The 18,864-nt window shown below is 48.5% G+C and overlaps 1 protein-coding gene across 3 annotated transcripts in view; it reads right to left on the bottom strand.

Annotated features, from left to right (window-relative positions):
- Positions 1-18,864, bottom strand: part of ANK2 (ankyrin 2) — a 360,143-nt gene that overhangs the window by 274,080 nt on the left and 67,199 nt on the right. Inside the window, exon 2 of one of the 3 annotated variants that reach the window (XM_074338600.1) lies at positions 6,471-6,531. The exons of the other annotated variants lie outside the window; for them this stretch is intronic. Within the exon in view, the coding sequence (XP_074194701.1) occupies positions 6,471-6,491 (21 nt within the window). The 5' untranslated portion in view covers positions 6,492-6,531. The remainder of the gene's footprint in view (positions 1-6,470; positions 6,532-18,864) is intronic. 3 annotated transcript variants of the gene reach the window in all.

Below are 18,864 nucleotides of genomic sequence, written 5' to 3'. Positions count from 1 at the left end.
CTCCCTTTGCTGACCAGGGTTCCATCCAACTTGCTCCCATCCATGGGACAATGGACTGGTGACCTGAGCAGCCCAGGAAAGGACTTTGTTCGACGCTCCCTAACTTTAATTAAATTGCTTATTATACTCTGTGCCAGTTACCTCTTCTGAATAATCTCTCAAAGGTCTTCCACATCATTTCACTCAAGTGTTTAGAGTATACGCCACCGTTTGATGATATTATTAGTTCTTCTGAGGTACTTTCCGTCATCACCATCGGACCCTGGGGGACGGTGCCAGGCTCACACTGGCAGGGCTCTGCAGCTTTAAGCATTATTTTCTTCCAACCATGTCAAGTTTTCTTTGAGGACGGACTTCACACAGTAGACAGATAGGTCTTTTTTAATTAATGATAGAATAAAAGTATACGTATTTCTAAAAATGTCACACGAGTCACCACAGCAGATGGGTGGGTGTTATTCTTCTAAGACAGTGACGACTATTGGAGACGTCAGCTCAACACTGGCCCCAGTTTCAGGGTAATGAGGGTCATTTTGCACTGTTTGTTCCGTTCTTCCCCATACATTTCAGGAAAAAACCAGCTTTTATCATAAGCTATTGATAATGATATTTTCACCACGGTAAGTTGCAGTAACACTTGGAATCAGTAAGCTTTAAAAAAAAGAAGTTTCTAATTGTAAAATATAATAAATGTTCCCTGTAGGAAAAAATTGTAATTAAAGAAAGAAATGAATAAAAATGAGAAGTATCCAGATCAAACCACCACTGACTTCTCTGTATTTCTGTTGCATGTTTCTGTGCATGTGGACAATATAGCTGAGAGCACGGTGAACACATTTTTAGTCCACATTTTGATATTAATAAAAAATGAGCTTCTTCACATCATTAAAATTTCTTTTAAAAACTACTTTTAAATGGCTGCATAATATGCCATGTCATGGATGCACTAGATTTATTTAGCAATTGTCTTAGTACTAAATACCTTGACTGTGGGCTGTTGGGGGCCATTTCATGGTGGGAAGTCAGCTTGACGCTCGCCCCGCCCAACAACCAGAATCCAATGAGTTGTCCAAGACCAAGTGTGTCCCGGGGACAAGCGACTCACAGTTTCTGGAGATGTTTCAAGAAATTCAAAAAGCACTTAGCTTTAAACTATCAGTATACGTTCAACTTTTTATTTAATTTCAAAAGCATTTTTATAGATCACCCTTTCAATTTTTACCCCAAGACTTACAGACATATCTTTTGAGTCATTAAAAACAGAGGTGTCGCTGATGTATTTCACAACTAGAAGAACCATTCTTTTTAAATCTGTGCTGAATTTCAGAAATCATTTCCTTTTGGTCTGAATCAAATTCCAAGAACTTGGGCGTTTCACTACTTTGCTTCCAAATTATTCCTCCTCTCACTTCCAGTATCGAAGCAACACGGCGAAAGTGCCTGGCATGTCTTACAACCTTACACAAGAGACTGCTTCGTGTTAATATCTTTGGTTTCCATTTTGTTCAAATATCAGCAATTGGCCCTTTGGGGTATTTAAAGTGAACATTCTAATTTTAGAGCAGTCACGAGCTTTTTTTGTTTAGAGTCTAATTCACATTTGTAAAAACAGCCTTTTTCCTTTTCGCAAATGTCCAGTTCAGCACGTTGTTCTCCCCAAGTGTATGTGTTAGAGGAGCCTGCTAGCTGTTCGGGTTTTATCAGCTAGATGCTCACTGACAACAAGATAACAACAATTAGCTTCATCAGCCTCATTCCCGAAAGAATTCCAGTTTCTGTTTCACTGGGCAGCTTCAGGGCCCACGACACAAGCACTGTGCCGGCAGGGAGCGGCAGCACTTACAGGCGTTTCTCCTAACTCCTCAGTGTCACTCCTCACAGCATCCACTGAAGATGCTGAATATAAATGAATCTGATTTCCCTGATAACCAGTTTGGTCCTGTGTTACGTGGGACTGGCTCAACCCCCATGTTATCACATGACAGGATGCAAAAATGCTAAAATGTAGTAACTGTTCACTAAGGGTCCTGATTAATGCAACTGCACCTCATTCTGGAAGTACGTGTCCTGTGACATTTAAATCTGTGCTTCTTAACAATAAATTCAAGTATTACTTTCTTTGGGGCTAGAAAAACAATCTGAGTGTTATGTAATATTTTCTTCTTTTTTTCTTTTTCTTTCTTTTTTTTTTTGGAGTGTTAAAAACGTCTTATCCTTTGTAATACCAGAAAAAGGCAACAACATCAAATAAGCTCTCTGCTCCTCTGCTGCTGCTTCTGGGGTTCCACTGGGTTGGGGGCCGTGAAAATGAGTGTCAGCCATTTGTAATTACAGTTGTTTTTCAGGCTTTGACCAAACTTAACCAAAATGCCACACCGATAACGAACTGTCTGAGGTGAAGAAGTCAGCCATCACACGTTAAGACCTTCTTTTTGGTCCAAGTAAGCGCTTCAGGAAACTTGCTGAAAGTCAGTCACCCGCCCACCGCGACCCCATCCCTCAGGCTTGGCCATCTTTGCTACTATTTCCTGTATTCCCACGCAAAACTACAGGCTTTCATAAGCACTTCAGTGTTGGCAGGTAGCAGGAAATGTGTATTTACATATTGGTCTCTGCCCCCCGCCCGACACAGGTCCTCAGCTCCATGTAGTTTCCTGGGTGACAGCAGTGTTTCTCTCCTAATGAGGCTCCTGGGTGGGGCTGCCGCCAGAGAGACCAAAGGCCTAGAAGCTTGGGACTCCAGCCCTGCCACCATTCTCCAGAGGGGAGATGTGTGAAGTCACTAGAAAAGGAGCCACGTCTTAAGTTATATCCCTGAGCATGGTGCCTTATGTGTACCATCTTTTAAAATAACCAGCAAATGAGACTCTAGTCATTAAACAGTCTGCTTCCGGGGGGGAAAAACGCTGCTGGAGGAAAGCTGTCAGCCCTGTTGGTGAGGTGTGCCTAATCCCCCCACCGCAACGATGGTGAAAACGATGCCTTAGCGAGGAAATAATCTTTTATCAAATTGATTCTGCTCACTGATGAAATGAGTACCAAACAACCACATCGCTCTGCAGGTGTAAACGTGGAAGTGAGGCGGTGGCCACTTCACACTCCAGGCACGCGCTGGAAAATGCTGAGCAGTGTGCACGCTGAGGGGCACAGGCAGGCGTCAGCCTTAAAACATGACGCACCTCCCCCTGCCAAGGTCACCCCTGCCAAGCTAACCACTGCTGAGTAATCGCACAAGAGTTTTCCCCATTAGAGTTGAGGAGCTGTGATCCAATTCTTTAATCCCCTCAATTTTGCTTCCCTCTCCCCGGTGCCCCTCAGGATCTGCATTACTTTCTTCAGGCTCCGTGATCACATTTTATTGTTGCTACAATCTACTGCACCATCTTAACCGGAAGTGCCCCCATCGTGTGCAGTGTGGCCCAGCCTGGGCTCCCAGGCCCCAGCTCGGCTGCATCAGTCTTTGTCAAGGCTCAGCCAGGCAGCCCCTCCCAGCCAGGTGGAGACGGCCCATGCAATCACTGCCAGTCAGAACGGTGCCCGGGCAGCAGTGGACTCCCAGGGACAGAGTCGGAGGGGAAGACGCAGCCAGTACAGTCCAAGTGATGCAAGCACCCACAGGCCAGGCTCTGCCCCCAGCCCTGCTGGCCAGATGGCCCTCCTCACACAGCTGCGGCCTGGGGCCACCGGTGTGTAACACACTTAGCAATGGTTTTTCCGGAGTGTTTTGGCCAAAACTAGTGTCTATGTATTACCACCAAACTTAGCAACACTTTGGGGCAAAGTGGACACTAATCTGCATATTTTATTACAGAGAAAATATATCTTCAAATAACAGTACATCTGTCTTAAGAACTTTACGCTTTGATGAAATTTACTATAGTTGCGACCACCTAAACTTGAGATAGTCAAACAAAGTTCTGTGAGCGTCAGTGCTGCCGGCTCAGAGCCTGACCCGAGGCAAGGGGTGCTCAGGGCAGCGGCCCAGGTGTGCACTGTTCACCCCACATTTTATTTCTCCAAGTGGTTTTGCAGCTAAAGAACATTTAAAAGTTCCTGAAAGTCTTATAAAGAGCTCTTTACCCTCCAGTAAACACTCTTAAAAATCAAAATGCAAACTAGAAATTCAGAGATTCTATTAAAAGGGCATTTCCGGATTCTTGTAATTCAAAGTGACCACACTGGCGTCCTTTGTCTTGTGGCCTGTTCACTACTGTCAGCCAGCAGGCCTGCCCTCGGGGCGCTCCCACACTGAGGGTTGGGCCAGCCTCGTGACATTGAGAATGGACAGCGTGCTGTGAAGTCATGGCAAAAGAACATCGGATTTAAAAAGTCATCTTTTCTCCGAGGCCAAACAGTGTTCTTAAATTCTGCCACCAAAGCCCTGGCATTACGGGACACACTCCAAAACCGAGGACCCTAGAAAACAGTATCTTTCTCATCCTCTCCTTCAAAGCAGGATATGTCTGATGTCTGACTTTTATAAAGAAACACTCACACACACGATACCATTACAAACACACAAAACAGGTGTCCACGCAAACTTGGGAAAGTCCACATTTAAGTGGATGTCCTCCGATGTGGTCGATTTTAACTCCGTTATTCACTGGGTGTCTGTAGGTCCCCCTGCCAGCTGGGGCTTGTCACGATGGTCGCAACGGCTGACTGAGGGTCATCAAGCAGGAAGCAAAATGCAGGATGATGCCCTCCCGTTGGGCACAAACACCCTCGAAGCGTTCCCCTTCCTCAAAGCCCCCAGGCCTGTGGCCACACCCGCTTCCTGGAGAACACGGAGTCACTGCTGACAGTCCCGTCTCCCTGAGCCCACAGTCTGTGACTGAAGCACCCCAGCGTGGCCTGGCGATGCTGGGTGTCCCCCCCCCCTCCGGGCACTGCCCAGCCCCCTCCCAGAAGTCAGACCCCCAGCCTCTCTCGAGCACATCTAAACGAGCCCCAGGCTCTGTCACCCCAACAACCCTGTCCACACAGGTTCCGACAAAACGTTCAAGGAGCCATCTTTCTTGCGACCTGCCTCTCCTCCCTATGCATGCCTCAGCCCACTGCCTGCCCTCGCGGCGCCCTCCTTCTTGCTCAAGCCCTGGAAATAGTCCTCTGGGCCTTGTCACACTGCAGACTCTACCAAAGCAGGCTCCTTCTCTGTCACCGGCTCCGTCACCACGTGTCAGACGATGGTTCCCAAAAGGCACTGCACACTCTTCCCCTGAGTGTCCAGGATGCAGCGATCCGACTGCCAACATGGTCACACGTGGACGGGTCCCGGGACTGTCCAGTGAGGTTCACAGCATGCAACACGCTGACACAGCAGACAGCACGGGGCCTGCCCCTCCTGAGAGCAGCCAGGTGCAGGTGCTCTCTCATTATCAGCGTAAATACAAGTGTCTGACTCGCGTTCATCACGCACGAGAACAGCCACAAAGCACACAGAGTGATGCTAAATCAACGGCCAGCATCTGAACAGCATCAACCTTGTAGTGTAAAACTATTTCCCCAACTTTTTTCCAAACTTCTCTTCAGATGAAACCTTTACCCTGGCACCTGCCCTCAGGGGTGTAAGGGGCTTGAGGAAATTCTAGGTGAAATTGGAAGGTTTTAACGTTGTAATCTTATCCACAAGCTTGTCCTTCTGTGTCCTCAGGCAGCTCTGCTCATGGGAACAATCTGTTTGCCCGCTAGAACGGGACAACCCGCAGTTCACTGCATCGGAGCACCACCCGACTTCTGCGTAATGACCACACAGCTCACCTACACACCACAATGCAGTGTCTCCCCAGCAACCAGACGTGCCAGCCTCTACAGTGTTTTAAGGTTTTTTCTACAAAAGATTCCTCTAGACAAGATTCATGGCTTTTTTTAAAAATCAGATTTCCACAAGCCATATGTGAGAGACAGATAGCTAAGTGCAAGAACTTTTATGTTCTATTTCTTTAAGTCGAATATTTCCTTCTTCGTTCCTCCCCTTCACTTAAAAGTGGTTTCATATAAATAGAATCCAGAGAATTCCCCACACTGATACAATCTGATTATCCAGAACCAAATCGCCTTACTGACAAGCTTATGGTAATCGATTTTATAAGTAATCCTGAAAATAATGTTTTGGTCACAGAAAACCAGCCCTAACCTTCAGAGAAAATAGAAGGCCACATGCAGCAGCTGCGGTGTTTGCTGGGTGGCACACAGCTCCATCCCCACCTCCCGCTTCCCACCAGTGCTGACAAGACGGGCAGCTGATCTTTCCATCCCAAGAACTAATACTGATAATAACTTCCTAGACGGCAGAAGTGAAAGTTCCATCAGACGCTACACTGCTCATAATCGTTCTTAAAGCTATAACATCTTCAAGTCTGTTTACACATAAAAAACTGTTTTTACAAAAATAGTACTTAGTTACATTCCAATTGCTGTGTCTTTTTTATAGGATCCCTTTTACAGTAATATTAAAACACCAAAAGTACCTTTTGTAACATGGTTGTCATTTGAAATATCAGTTCTTCATGTCCCAGTTCAGCTACTTACCTAAAAGAAGAAAAAAGGAGACGTAAATTTGAGAACATTTCAGCAGATTATTAACAGTTTTCACATTTCTACTAAGAACAGGTTTTCAGGAGGCAGCGATAAATTACTTAAAACTGTCGCTATTATAAATGCAACAGAGTAAAACAAAACATACTTTTAAACATTTCAAGAGCTCAGAAAAAAGTAGGCAAAATAGAGTAGGTGAAAAGATAGAAAAATAATATATGACAGATATCAGAAATTATGAAAACGCCCATCTAATTGTAAAGAACTTTAAGCAACATTAGATTTGAGATGGTAAAGGCGACTGCAAACAAGACAAAGGCCAACATCCGTAGTTGAGAAGTGTTTTTATTGGCTGAAGCTCAGTGTGCCAGACGACGTGTAGCCAACACACTTTCATGTCCTACATGAAAGTTTGCATAATCTGTATCAAAACTCATAGTGTTAAAACCTTATGAAAACAGTAAAAGAATTTTAGGGAGAACAAAGTTCTCTCTATTTCACTATCTAAACTCAACACGTTTTATTTATTCTATAAATGTGAGTATGTGCTCATTTAAAAAGGTAAATATAAACCTAGCCTGAGCATGATATACACTCCTTTAAACTTAACACATATAACACTATATATACAAAATATATTCCCTTTTTACTCATTTTATATAATTATTTTCCCACTTACTGCCTAGTGTTCGTGCCCTTTTAATGTCTGCAAATCTGCGCACTGAGCCGTTGTTTCGTAATTTATGCAGCCATTCTCTTTTTCACGCTATTCAAGTCACTGTCAAAGTTCTATAAACAGAACTCTAAGCACCTGTATGCATACAGGCCTCTCTTTTATCTGCTCTCAGTTCCACTCATCTTAGTCCTAGTCCTGCTGATTCACACGCGTCCCCTCGCTGGAGGTAAACATCCTCCTTCATTGCTCTTTTTCTTTTCCAGATCATCCTTTTCTATTCACATCTGTCTTTTCCAATTGACGCTTAGTAGCAATTTGCAGAGTTCAACTCATTCAAGTCCCACGAGACTTATTAGGATGGCATTCAGTCTATAAATAGACTTGATAAAAAGTGACACCCCAACAATTGTTTACCAGGTCATCCATCTCTTACTCAAGTCTCCCTTTTCATCTCCCAAAAAGCATTCCTGTTTTCTGTGCATTTGCACACACGCAGCTTGCTAAGCTCATGCTCAAGTAGCAAATACATTTTATTGTCAACAGGCCCTTCTTTCTCATTCTCGTTTCTCTCTGACGTCCATCAACACCATTAATTCCTGCACTTTCACGTTGTTTATTCTCTTCTGAGAGTTTATGGGCCCTTTAAAGTCGTGGGTACACAATGTCTGAAGCGCTCAGGAGACGCACAGCTCTTCCCGAGGACCCCACTGTCCTCGTCACTGTGACGACGCAGACTGACATGACATGAGGGACGCCCAGGTGGACTGTCCGGGCCTTCCACGGAACGGCCGGCCCTGGTCGACTGGGGGCAGGAGCCGGTGAACATCAATCTCAATCGTATTCCTGCAACTTTGGAGAAAACTCACTACAGTTACACCCTTTGGTTTTCTCCGCAAAGCTGTTCATTTGTGTCTGTGCCTCGTGGGAAGCAAGTCAAAGGGTGTGACTTCAGTTTCACGGGAAGAGCCAGCGTCAAGGCCAGAGTCTGCGCCCTCAACTCCAGACAGGGCACCCATGCTCAGGCGAGCCCATGCGAGGCGCAGGGGTGTGAGGAGGACACCGGCATGGATTCGGCACCAGGACCGACAGGTATTACCGTGGACGGACAGGGGCTGTGCATGTATGTGTGGGCCGCGCTGCAAGCACTTCCGCACGTTTGCTCACTCAGTGTCACTGCACCGTGTGGAACGTTTCGCACACGGAGCCCTGAGGACGGGCTGTGAACACGCTCACAGGGACCGTCCGAGCGGGTCCGGGACTCCAGCCTCCACCCTTAGATGTCCTCGGTGATCTCTCTATGAGGACATCCTGCCTCCCATTTTCACTCCATCCCTGCTAATTCCAGCTTTCCAGAGTATTCTAAAGATTTCCTTTCGATTTGAAATGTCTGCAGAGTCTAAAATTGACTTTAAAACCCAGGGAACAATGTCTGTAACCCTGACACTGTCATCAAAAGCCATGTGTCCTCTCTCTGACCCACACTTGCTTTTCCAGCATGAAGTGTCATGACTTCCCTTTGTCGCATCCGACATCTAGACCAAACGCTCTGCTTGTCCCCTAGCTCCATGTCTCATGTCAACATAGCTCATTTTTAAACATTTCCTTACAAAAGAAATGCCTGCCCGTGCTGGTCATGTTCTGGGCGCCCCTGGCCTCCCATCTGGTCAGGTCCCTTCCCTACCCCCCTCTTGTCCTGTGAGGCCGACCTCTACAGACTGTCACGCAAGCTTTCTGACCCGCTGGCTACCACCAGGGTGTGGCCTGCAAGACACCCAGCAAGACCCTGCAGCGGGACAGAATGGGATCACAGTGACACCGCATGTCCCCTCCCTGCTAGGCCATCGCAGTGCCGATTCCCTCTGCAGCCCCCGCCGTGTGGCCGCTCGTCTGCATGCCAGTGGCACAGTGTCCGCCAGCTGGGTCCCTGGGTTAGCTGAAGGCTGGTGGCTGCCCGCGTTGCCTCACCTGGGACGCCCCGTGACCTGACTCACGTCCCCTTCCACAGCCTCTGTAAAGTCTCTTCACGGGTCCTGGCTAAGCATCCCTGCGCCCCTTCTCATTACAAGAAAAGGGAAGCGTATAAAGTGGAGAAAAATAGTCTACGTATAAAGCACATGAAGCAGAAAGGGAACCCAGGTCTAACAGGAAACACTCCTTGCAGAATCGCTATACATACACACTCATAGCTATTGCTCTAAAAATTATGTCACATTGATTTGGAACTTGTTTTTCTGTCCTCACGGACTCTGGCCGTGCCAATATACACTCACCGTTTTAAATATTTCTTAGCCTTCCAGAAAATATGCAGATAACATATATATGTATTTACTTAAAGAAAAAACATTTTTTTTCTATCACACAATAGCCACAATATCCAATGCGTTTAAATATTTCTTGGTTAATTTTAATTTACATCTTCAAAGGTTACAGTCCTAATTCTCATATGAAAGAAACTGGAGGGACGCCGTTTGCTTTCAGAGTCAGCCTGAAATCCACACAAAGCACTGGCTGAACTCGCTGACCAGGGAAGGTGAGGCTGGTCAGGCATCTCCCATCTTGCAGCTACAGAGCAATGAAAAAACCACAGGGTGAGAGACATCCCGGGCCCAGCACCTCCCCTTCCTGTCACAACTGCCGCTCACTAAACGTGCGACACGTCAGAAGCTCCACGGGCCGCCCGCACACGTTACCTATCGGCTCTTCGTGACATGAAAATCGGAACGCTTCTGTCCCTTAGACGCTGCAACTAACCATCGTGACTAACTTGTCCTAAGTTCCAGAGGCAGGGTTTACCCACTTCAAAGTCTTTTTCTTTCTATTCTGCAATAGAAAGCGCTTTTGAATCAAACACAGCTGACACACACTACAGTACGAGCTTCAGGTGTACAGCAGGGATTTGAACAAAGTCTTCATTTCACCATATCTCACCGCCTCCTTTAAGACTTAGGTTATTTATATTTTACTCGACATCAGGAGATTAGACAACTTTTTCTTGCCGGAGTCCTGTTACATTATATCAAGTTTTACTAAACTGCTCATCAGATCATGTCACAATATGTCACAGCACACGTGACCTGATCAGTGGTAGCATTCCGCATTAAAATATTGCAATGTTTCCATCTTCTTTTCTTACTCTTCATGGTGTGCTGCTCACATCTATGTAAACTTCATATGAACAGGGATTCAGACACTTGCACCAGAACCAGTACTTCAGGTCCCTCTAGAACTGGGTATGGAGCCACAGCTCAGCTGCTTGGCATCGTGCTTTCGTGAAGAAAACAGTTTACTTTGTGCGATGAACAACCTTATGGAGCCTCAGCCCCGTCTATAAAGTGCAGGCTTTCAGCATCCACGTGAAGTGTCCCGGAAAGCCCCACCCACACTGAGAGAAGAGCACCGCCTCCAGGTGTCAAAAGGACAAAACAGTGAGAGTCCCAGGCCACTGGGCAGCGCCTTGCAGAATGTCACCATGCGTGCGGTACCAGTGAGCGCACCGCGGCACCTGACTCCTGCGATGGAGACGGGGCAGACGGAAGGAGGAGCGAGGACAGAGACAGAGGAGAGGCACTAAAGAGAGAACAGACGGAGCGGTGCCCGGAAGGCTTCTGCCCTGGGGCCAGCGACCTTGTTGCGCTAGAATGGACACCTGAACAGCCACTCACTGTCTGATCTCTAAACAACGGCTGCTTCCTCAATGACCAGGCAGCAGAGCAGCTCAGGGATGGGGGCATGGGCGTGGCTGTAGGAGGAATGACGGTGAGGTCAGCAGTGGCAGGTGCCCCAGAGAGGGAGCGGAAGGCGCACAGGGCCCCGGCTGTCCTTCCGCATAAGGCGCGAGGCTGCACTGGGCTATGAGCTGAGCGTGCTCACACTGGGGGGACAGGGCTGTGCCCCAAAACAGCAGCTGCACTACAAGTGCGGCTGACAGTGGAGGAGCTGCCCTGAGGCAGGCCATGGCCGTGGCTCCCAGGCTGGGCACAGAGGGAAGAAGCCCCTGGCAGGGGTCGGGCTGGTGACAGGGAAACGACAGTGACGAAGCAGGCGCTACAAGCCTGGTATGTCCAGGGTTCGTCCAAAGCAGCCCCGTAGCAGCAGCCAGACCCTTCCCCTCAGCGTGTGCAAGGTCCCGAGCGAGAACCCTGGCTATGTAAAGGCTCCCACTGGCAGCTGTCCGCAGGGACCCGGTGGCCACGAGCTGCGGGGCTGTGTGCTGTGCTCCTCGGTCCTGCTTCCGACCCTCTCTGTTCTGTTCTGGCGACGGTGGTCTGCCTGCTTTCCAACGCAGAGGTCCTACCTCTCAGAACTGTGAGGTACACAAAGCAAAGGTCTTGGCAACAGGCCAAACGTAGGAGAAAGTCGCGTGTGCCCTGTTGAAGGACCAGCTTTGCTGCACACACAGCATCCCAGTCTGTGGCCTGTGTCACATGGGCAGAAGAAATAACTCTGAAAGTGCCATGGGCCCAACCTCTGTGGCTGGACAGACGTGCAAACGGTGAAGCGCCCCAGAGCCAACGCACAAATGAGGTTAGAGCTTCACTCCAGCCCAGCAGCCCTGCTGGCCCGGAAAAGCAGCGCAGTCAGTTTCTGCTCCTCTGTTAGGGTTTGGGCACAGTCACCAGGGGCTGAAGCACCAGGGGACAAATGCCTGCAGTGTGTGGCTCGATCAGACAACACGAGTTTAACTCACAAACACAGCACAGTGGGACAAAGCAGAGCCCGGCACTGCGTGCCCAGACAGCATCCCTGCACACAGTGTGCCCGCACACAGTGTCCGTCCCGCACACAGCGTCCGTCCCGCACACAGCGTGTCCCCACACAGCATGACCGCACACAGCATCCGTCCCGCACAGTGTGCCCGCACACAGCATCCGCATCCGTCCCGCACAGAGCGTCCCCACACACAGTGTGCCTGCACCAACCAACCGAGCACTGTCCTTGATGCGCACGGAGTCAGTCCCATAGCTCGTCCCTTGAGTCGCTGCCATCCAAGGACCCTCTTTAAGCCGCCATCGTCCTGTTTCGACTGGAATTCAGAGACACAGGAAAGCAGGCCGGCCTGATGCTACTCCTGCTGTGTCACTGTTGTTGGCATTTTTTTCAACACAGGACTGTTGCGTTACTCTGTAGTTTGGGGACACATTGGGGGGGTATCAGGCAGAATTTCAGGGTGACTGAACAATGATGCAGCTGCTCACACATGAAAAGGGGTCCACTGGGTTCTTACAGTGACAGCCCTCTCGCCTCGTCGGCGCCCCACGAGCACCTCTGGAAAGGAGTCACCTGGCAGCATGTCCAGCTGGTAACTTTCTGCCACTCTGAGGAGAAATCCATGTCTGTCGTCCCCTAGAAGGTCACAAAGTCGGTGGAAAAGCAGACCTCACCTTCACTAATGAATGAAAATTCCTTTCGCAAATCCGGCTTTCGATCCTTTTTTTCCCCCCATCTTAGTAATTTTTTTTAATTAGTTTCAGGTGTGCGGGTCACTCCTTTTAAACTGAAATGGGCTTTCCTACTCCTGTCTGTGGGAGCCGGGATTCAGAGGGTTAGGGAAGTGTCCAGCTCTCCCTACGCGCTGAGCTGAGGAGGCTCCCCACTGCAGCTCGGGACTCCTGTGTCCTTTTCTTCTGAGTTTCACCAGACAAGCAGTTACGACAGCTACAGCCCTGAGTGGTTCTGGGCTCCCCACAGGAAGAGCTTCCATCAGGAAAGTGGGTTCCAAGAACTGGGGAGAATGAGACGCCCTCGGGCTGGGTGGGTCAGCACGGGCCTCGTCTCCACGCTCTCCATGGGGACCGGCCTCGGAAGCCACCGCACCAAACGCATCTGGTATCACCGTGCACGCGCCCGCCAGCAGGCAGTGAGTGACTGCTCAGTCCTGTTAGTCATGAGGACAATGTGTTCTCAGTAATAGAGCCTGTAAACATCATTGTTTTATTATTTTACATGTTCCATTTTGTCCTTTTTAACATCCCTTTTATTTTTCATTATTTTACATTTTATGGCAAAACTGCCTCACAGCCAAGAGCCAGCAAATACACGCAAAACGCAGAGTTTGATAAAAAGTCAGTATTATGAAAATGTTTCCTCAGGTTCATCACAGCAAGTTAATTAAGCCCTAAGGTGTGTTACCAGCCATTCGCAGTTACTAGGACCTCACACCTGTGAGCACCTTGTAGACTTTATATTAACCAGGCAACAACCGCATGAAGTGCAATTATCTCTACTTTATAGCTGAGAAAACTGAAGGTCCATTCTGCCACACACATTCACAAGATTAGAGTTAGAACATCAGAACAGGCTCATAAGGAAATATAATTCATTAGGCTAATAAAGGCAGTTTAATTTCAAGGGCCAAATTTCCCTGCCATGCCAGAGTTGTCTCTTTTCCGAGCATAGAATGTAAGTACAATCTTTGTGCAAACAGCATTTGTCTTAGCACCCCTTCCTTCCACCTGCAATCCAGTTCCAGGGGCCCAGAGGTACGAGAACTCTCACGTCCCATGTCCCCACCGCCTGCCCCTCACAGCCCGGCCTCCCTCCCGTAACCACCTCCCCAACCATCTCTGTTCCCTGGTATCTCTTTGAAATGCAAACTACCTTCTCTGTGAACATATACACCTCCATTGGTTTCATAAGTGTTTACTGAGAACTTAGTACGAACAGGCCTGTTAATTCTCAGGACCGATGAGGCTGTGCTGCCTTCAACAAGCCTTGGACGGCAGGCAGAGTGCAGGTGCAGAAGCCCCCTTCTCGCTACAGCGCATAGCGCTCAGCGAGCGTTTACTGCATCAGTGCTCAGTTTAAACACGTCACGGTGTTTAAAACCCACACTAACCCATAAACTACGCCCTGACAGTGTCAGTCCTGTTTAATAGATGAGGAAATAGACGCAGTGCTCAGACATTTTGACAAAGTCACTAAGCTGTAAATACCAGAGTCAGGGTTTGAACTTGGCTCTGTCTTGAGAGCTGATACTCCTAAGTAAGCCAGGGTTGTATTTTTGTTATAATTCAGGCATGTGAACCCCCTAATTTGCCTGGGATAATTCTGGCATAAGCCCGTTTTCCCAGAATAATTAATAGCACCCCTTTCACTCTCAGAAGTGTCCTTGTTTGAAGAATAAATTACATTGTCATCCTGTTTCCAATAAAGGAGGAATTGTTACTTGGACATGGCTGGAGTAGAGAACAGCACCGGTTATTAACTTAGATTTTACCATAAACAGATGAATTAATTCTATAACATATTCACTGGGACAAGGGAGTAAGGAAAGGAAGGAAAAACAAAAAGCTAAGAGTCAACTGGGCTTGATTTGAGAGCAGGCTCTCCTGCTGGTTAGTTACATGATACCAGGCAAGTCACACACCTGTCAGTTAAAACAGCAATTCAAAAACAAAGAAAACAACTCCCCCCTCAAAAAAACAAAACAAAACACCAACTCCAAACAAACAACAAAAAATACCAACTCCCACGGTTACAGTGAAAAGTAAGATTCTATAGTAAAGTAGCTGAAACAGTAGCTTTACACGTGGAACATGGTAAGTTCTCAATAAAGTAGATGCTTAGTTATTCTTTGGATCACAGCTCCTCTTACACTGCACATGCTTTTTCTGCAAGTGAAATGAGTTTTTAGAGGGCTGAAGCAGCCTGTGGAGGGGCGCCTAACATTACAGAGCCAGCAGGCATGTGTCACTAAGTCCTGCCGCCACCTGTGTCCTTCCGTGGCCGCACTGGGCACTAGGTATTAGAACGAACCCATTTCTCAAAGGCACACACTGACCCACAGCCCGGCAATGGCGGTGCAGGTGGCCTCCACACGTGGGGGACACAGCACAGCCACACCACACGTTAGGTACTTACCTGCATTCTCAAATTTGGGACCTCGAAGGCCGAGGGGCCAAGTTCTAGGGCTTAGCTTGAGGGACACGGGGAGGAACGCCAGGCAGCGAGGGGGCGGGAGCCCTTCCCCTCCCTTGGGCATGCCACTCAGGGCTGTGCCTATACCTCCTGCACTGCGTTCAAAGGAAGAAATGGCAGCGAATGGAGGGGTCTAACCATGTCACCAACCACCAAGCAGCACTAGTCTCATGTTCCCGACGCCTGTTTGCTTATCATCTTCTAAATGGTCTCGCTTAGCGCATGGCTCGCTATATAGCAATGAACCACGATACTGCAGGGTGTTTGTTTCCACTTAACAAGCTGTAAAAGAAGAAACAAACTGAAAACAGTGTTCCACTAAGAAAGCGGCTGGAAGCCTAGAAGGACGAGGATGCCGCCGGCTCCCGCCCACAGCACGTTGTGGGCCACTGTGTGTTCCAAAATGCAAATCATGCCCCCAGTGATATCACCCCTTTGGACTTAGCAGCTCCTGGCAGCTGGGGTGTGAAATAAAGACCATAACTCAGTTCTCTCCAAGAAATATTACAACATAAGCCTGTTGGATCCTGACATGCTTTATAAATGAATCAAGAAAGCCACGGTACACTTTTATTTCTCGTGGAAATTTTGTTCAGTGGAAATAACTGGTCATTTTTAAAAAGAAAAAAATCAGAAACCCAGCAAAGAAAGGGGGGACCAAAAGAAAGACGATGAGAGCAAAAACACCTAAAGCAGGACACTTAGGTACAGGCAAGCCCATGTCCACACCAGTGTATGTGGCAGCTGCGCACCCACAGGCTCCACCGTACCTGGCACGATCAGGACAGGCACACAGCCCGGAGTGTGCAACGGTCTGCGCCGTTCCACAGGACGGACCTCACCTGCATCCCGCCCCCCAGAAAGGTGCGACAGCGCCGAGAGGACGACTAGGACGCAGTGTTCAGGGCACTCAAAGCTCATCTTTTTGAAAGAATACTTCACAAATGATTCCTTCTTCCAGCCGAGTTCATAAGGCTCGGGCACGCGGGTCAGCACGTGGACACACCTCTTCTCTGTTCAGCTGTCCTGACACGACACATGGGGACCACAGTGACAGCTGACAACTGCTTTTCCTGCTGGAACAGGCTGCCATTCAACTTGGACCAAAACATGTATGATGTTGTAGGCAGTGGATTAACTAGAATCAGACCAACCAGCGGCAGTGCCGGCGCCAGACTGAGAGAACCGGGTGGCGCGAAGGCTGGTTTCTCTCTGAGCACTGACAGTTTGTGTTGGGGTGGGGGTGGGGGGCGGGAGGTTAGAAAACAGACCAGACACCCTTTCTGTAGAGCCAGAAGAAAATGCCAAGATTGAAATAATTTAGCTACTTACATTGCCAAAACTTTCAAAAAATATGTTTGATACTGAGTATTTGTCTTAGTTATATTTTAAACGCAAACCTTTCAGAATGCAAAAGAAAATTCATTTTTTGTTTGAAAAAGATTTTATTGGTTATAGAAAATCTCAACCTATTCTGACTCTGAACCTCTAACTTTCCAGAGCTCATTTGGCATCATCTCTAGTGATGAGATGACCTCCAGGCCCCATGTCAGCTTGAGAGCACTGATGTGAAGCCTGGTCGTAACCACTGTCCTAGGTGACAACACAGCTGTCTGCCAAGCAACTGCCTGAGCTTGTGAGCTGTTAAGAGAGAGTGAAAAATACTGGCAGCATGACACACCAACAGCAGGAAGACCTACAGCCGGAACCACCCTGGAAGAAGCTGACAAGTAAAGGACACACAGTCTCGTCTTTACCCACAGGGTGAGGTGCCAGAGGACGTTGTCTTCCTGGGTGTGCTGAGCGTCTCTTCCAGAAGGCAGGTGAATTACCCACAGGTCCTCTGGTCCCTTCAGGATCAGTGTGGCACTCTTGGTCAGGGGGCCAGTCCAGCTGTTTTCAGCTGAGTTCGCTGTCACCCTCATCCACACACTTATGGGGATATGGCCTCGGGCCTAAGCTGACCCTGGGAGGTGCTCACCGTGGTGGCCAGTGCAGCATGAGCTCGCTGTCACGTTCACCTCTCTGCCTCATGGCATCTTGCCTCGCACTGAGCAGGGCCTCCTTGGGCCACGGAGGCACAGCGGGGCCCCAGGGGACTTCTGGGACGCCTCTTCCTCAGGGCCCCACAGCTGCTTCCAGTACCCAGCGACCCGTGTTCCACCTGGGCTCCAGCTCGTGTCCGAAAATATCTCCAGGAAAAACGAACTGCTTAATTTAGAAAGGAACGGGTGCGTATCAGGGTGCGTATTTGTTGTTACTGTTGTTGGTGTTTTATAAAGAGGAGTCTTGAATATGATTGTGGACAAGGAAGGAAGTCAGTGGAGAAAGATTAATACAGAGGGGGAAAAGAGTATTGAGACCAAAACCCAAATAAAAATGCTTGAAAACTCAATGAAATACTAATAAAGATTAACTTTGATAGCAAACATGCCAATCTAATAAGTGTTTTCCCTTCTCTGTGCTCAGTGCTATGGCGAGAGGAGTTACAGGGAATAAAATGCGTGGTCTCTGCTCCAGGAAGTTACAAGCAAAAGAACCAACACTCACAGACCTGAAATAATAAAGGACTAACACACTAGTCACGTGACAAAGACTGAAATACTTAAGAGACTCTGGAGGCAAGGGAGGCGTCTGATGGTCCATGACACTGGCAAGTGATGAGGGAGGACAAACAGAGGAAGTTGCTCTGGGTTAGAAAATACAACAGAAGGTACTCCCGGCAAGGAAAACATAAGCAAAAGCCATGCAAGCAAACACACACCCTGCTTCTGGGACACTGACACCCTGAGGGGAGGCACCGGGCACCATGGAATGAGGGCGGCCAGATCGGGGCTGTGGGCAAGCGAGGGTGTCGTGTGGGAGACCCTGCTCGCTGCGCTATTTGTCATGCGGGGAGGCCTGCGGGGTCTCTGGTCCCGCTCCCCCCATAAGAACGCAGGATATGGTGAGGCCAAAAAGGAACACCCACGGAGCCATAGGTAGGGGAGTCATACCACTATATTCTCTCTGGCGGCACTATACTCTCAATGGAGGCTGGATCCACACTGTCCGCAAACCGCCATCCACGCTTGCCAGCCCAGCCGCCATCTTCTTGCTAGCCCCCAATTTTCTCTCCCTCCCTCTGCTAGCGTAGCCACAGCAGTTATATTAGTGGCCAATGGCTCACTGGTTACAGCTGACGGCCAACTAGCCACAGCTGATGGCCATCCAATCACAGTTGATGGCCATTTACTACCTCAGCCAGCACCTGTCTATGTGAGGCTGAGAGCCTGGAAAATACTTTCTGGGGCTCTGTCCCCACAGAGGGCCAAGCCCGGCCTCCACACTGTCACAGCCTGTGGGGGTCAACGATGGCTTTATACTTTGAAATGGACAAACATAAAAGACAACAATATCTCACGACATGTGAACACTGTATGTAATTCAAATTTCAGTGCCGTAAGTAAAGTTTTATTGGAACATATCATGCAGGGTCTCTGGTCCTGCTCCCCGCACAAGAACGCAGGATATTGTGAGGCCAAAAAGGAATAAAACAGAGCCATAGATAGGGGGTTCATATCGTTATATTCTTGCTGGCAGCTGGTTGAGACACAAAAGCAAACATCCGCCAGTACCCCAACAGGGGGGTCTTCCTGCACCCCAGTCTCGCTGGCAGCCAGACAAGACACAGGAAGTAGGATCCACACGATCCGCAATCCGCCATCCACGCTTGCTAACTGTTCTTGCTAACC

This window comes from Rhinolophus sinicus, linkage group LG07, assembly GCF_036562045.2.
Source record: "Rhinolophus sinicus isolate RSC01 linkage group LG07, ASM3656204v1, whole genome shotgun sequence".
In the NCBI taxonomy this organism is placed as follows: domain Eukaryota; kingdom Metazoa; phylum Chordata; class Mammalia; order Chiroptera; family Rhinolophidae; genus Rhinolophus; species Rhinolophus sinicus.
Note: the sequence above shows the minus strand (reverse complement) of the source record. Positions and strands in the feature narration are given on the sequence as shown.